This window comes from Pleurodeles waltl, chromosome 8, assembly GCF_031143425.1.
Source record: "Pleurodeles waltl isolate 20211129_DDA chromosome 8, aPleWal1.hap1.20221129, whole genome shotgun sequence".
Classification (NCBI taxonomy): Eukaryota; Metazoa; Chordata; class Amphibia; order Caudata; family Salamandridae; genus Pleurodeles; species Pleurodeles waltl.
This window is the reverse complement of record NC_090447.1, coordinates 61688425-61690641: the sequence shown is the minus strand read 5'-3', so window position 1 is coordinate 61690641 and position 2217 is coordinate 61688425. Positions and strand designations below refer to the sequence as shown.

The 2217-nt window shown below is 41.0% G+C and overlaps 1 protein-coding gene across 1 annotated transcript; it reads left to right on the top strand.

The window, feature by feature from the left end:
- The first annotated feature begins 635 nt into the window (after nucleotides 1-635).
- On the top strand, nucleotides 636-1601 carry LOC138249438 (olfactory receptor 51G2-like). Its single transcript, XM_069203397.1, has one exon. It carries the CDS (start codon nucleotides 636-638, stop codon nucleotides 1599-1601), a length of 966 nt encoding a protein of 321 aa, XP_069059498.1.
- Nucleotides 1602-2217: the final 616 nt, after the last annotated feature.

Below are 2217 nucleotides of genomic sequence, written 5' to 3'. Positions count from 1 at the left end.
GTGGAGAGACTACTAGTGTTGACGTGGGAAATGTGGGCATAGATTGTCAGGGCTGATGGTGATACGTGAGACTGAGCTGTCAGGGACACACCCTTAGTAGATTTAAGTGGTGAAAAAGAGTGGAATACAAAGGCTTTTTGAGGGTAGGAGACAATTCTTGGACATTGTGTTTGAGCCTACAGCAGGTACTCAATAGGTTAATCCACTTGTGGGATAAGGGGTATCACTAAAAGTAGGGAAAGAAAGCAGACACCAATGAAGCTATTTGAAGAAGAGGGAGAGTAAAAAGAGGGTGAAGAAGACATGTTTGGGAGGGGGCCTGCATCACTAGGATAGAATGGGAAACTGTGCTGCAGGGTATGGGAGTGCGAACACTCAGGGAAGTTAAGACAGGTGGGAGGAGACAACATACCACCATTTAATATGCCTTACACACTGGTTGTAAAGTCTGTGATTGCTTAATAATCTTTGTGAACATTTCTACACCTCTCCAGCTAGAACATGACATAGACAAGTCAATGAAAACAAGCTGTGTGTGCATTTGTGTGCTGGCAGAAAATAAAGATTGCTTTGACTAACTATATCTCAATGTTTTCTGAATTATAGGTCATTCTGAAGTGGCTTTTAGAGACATCATGACCAATTTCAACTACAGCATTTTTGATCCCCCCATATTCCTCCTGATGAGCTTTCCAATGGAAGACACTACAAACATCTGGATTTCTCTTCTGCTGTGCTTAATTTATATTCTTTCTATTTTAGGAAACATCCTCATTTTACACATCATTAAGACAGACAACCATCTCAGAGAGCCTATGTATCTGCTACTGTCTATGCTTGCAGCCACTGATTTGGGCTTGTCTCTCTCTACCTCACCGACAGTGCTTAGTGTGTTTTGGTTTAATTACAGAAAGATACATTTCTATCCCTGTATGATTCAGCTGTTTTTTATACAGACACTGTGCTCCATAGAATCTGCCATTTTGGTGGGCATGGCATTTGACCGCTATGTTGCGATATGTAATCCTCTCAGATATAACTCAATATTACAAACAACGATTGCTAAAGTTGGGTTGGTTGCTATAATAAGAGGAGTGATCCTCATGTTCCCACAACCTTTTTTGCTGAAAAGGCTTCCATACTGTGGCAATGATGCTCTTTCTCATGCCTTTTGCTACCACCCTGACATAATGAAGCTCGCCTGTGCGGATATCACCATCAACAATAAATATGGCATGGTCGTAGTACTCTCCAGCTACCCTTTTGATATATTCTTTATCCTGTTGTCATATGTGATGATTCTGAAAACTGTTTGGAGCAAAGCACGGGATACAGGAAGCTGGAAGGCACTGAATACTTGCGTCAGCCATCTCTGCGTTGTCCTGCTCTTTTACATCCCGCTGATAGGTTTGACATTGGCCCATAGGTATGGGCAGAGGGATTCAATTCTGCTGCTTGTCATGATGGGTGGAGTCTTCCTTGTGGTACCCCCAGCACTTAACCCAGTTGTTTACAGCATGAAAACTAAACAGATCCGTAATGCAATACGTAAACAATTCTGTGCAAAAAAGACTGAGAACTTCAACAGTAACCATGACTGAATTCATGGGAATGGCCAGGTTATTTACTTGTTATCTTCATTACTCCTAGTCCTGGTCTTCTTCAATAGAGTCCTTACACCCTTTGCTATTCTCTCTTCTCACAAACCGTTATTTCCTTATGAACAAACAAATTCCCCCAATATGGCTGCCATTACCCAGCAATTCCCGAAAGGAGGAACCTCCTCTTACTACTTTCTGTTACATCCAAACTGCAATAAATTACAGATGAAAATAAAATAAAATCCACAGACATGAGAGAGGGCATGAGGGATTCAGGACTGCACCAAGGAGTACATGGACTCGGAGTAATGAAGACTACCGGTAAGTAGCCAAGCCATTACCGCTTCTTTCATCTTCCTTGAGTCGTCTTTACACCTTGAGATAATAGCCACAAAGGAACAATGGATTATTTGTTTTTCTCATAGTGAACAAAGGTCCAAACATTACATTCTTGATGCAGCACCCATTAATTTATTTTGGTTCTTTTAATCCTATAAATAGGAAATACATGAACAGAAACTAATACATAAGACCGGTCTGCAGAAACACCATCAGCTAAATAAAGATGATACTTTAACATAAATGAATGAGGGGATGACCAAATACCAGCACAACA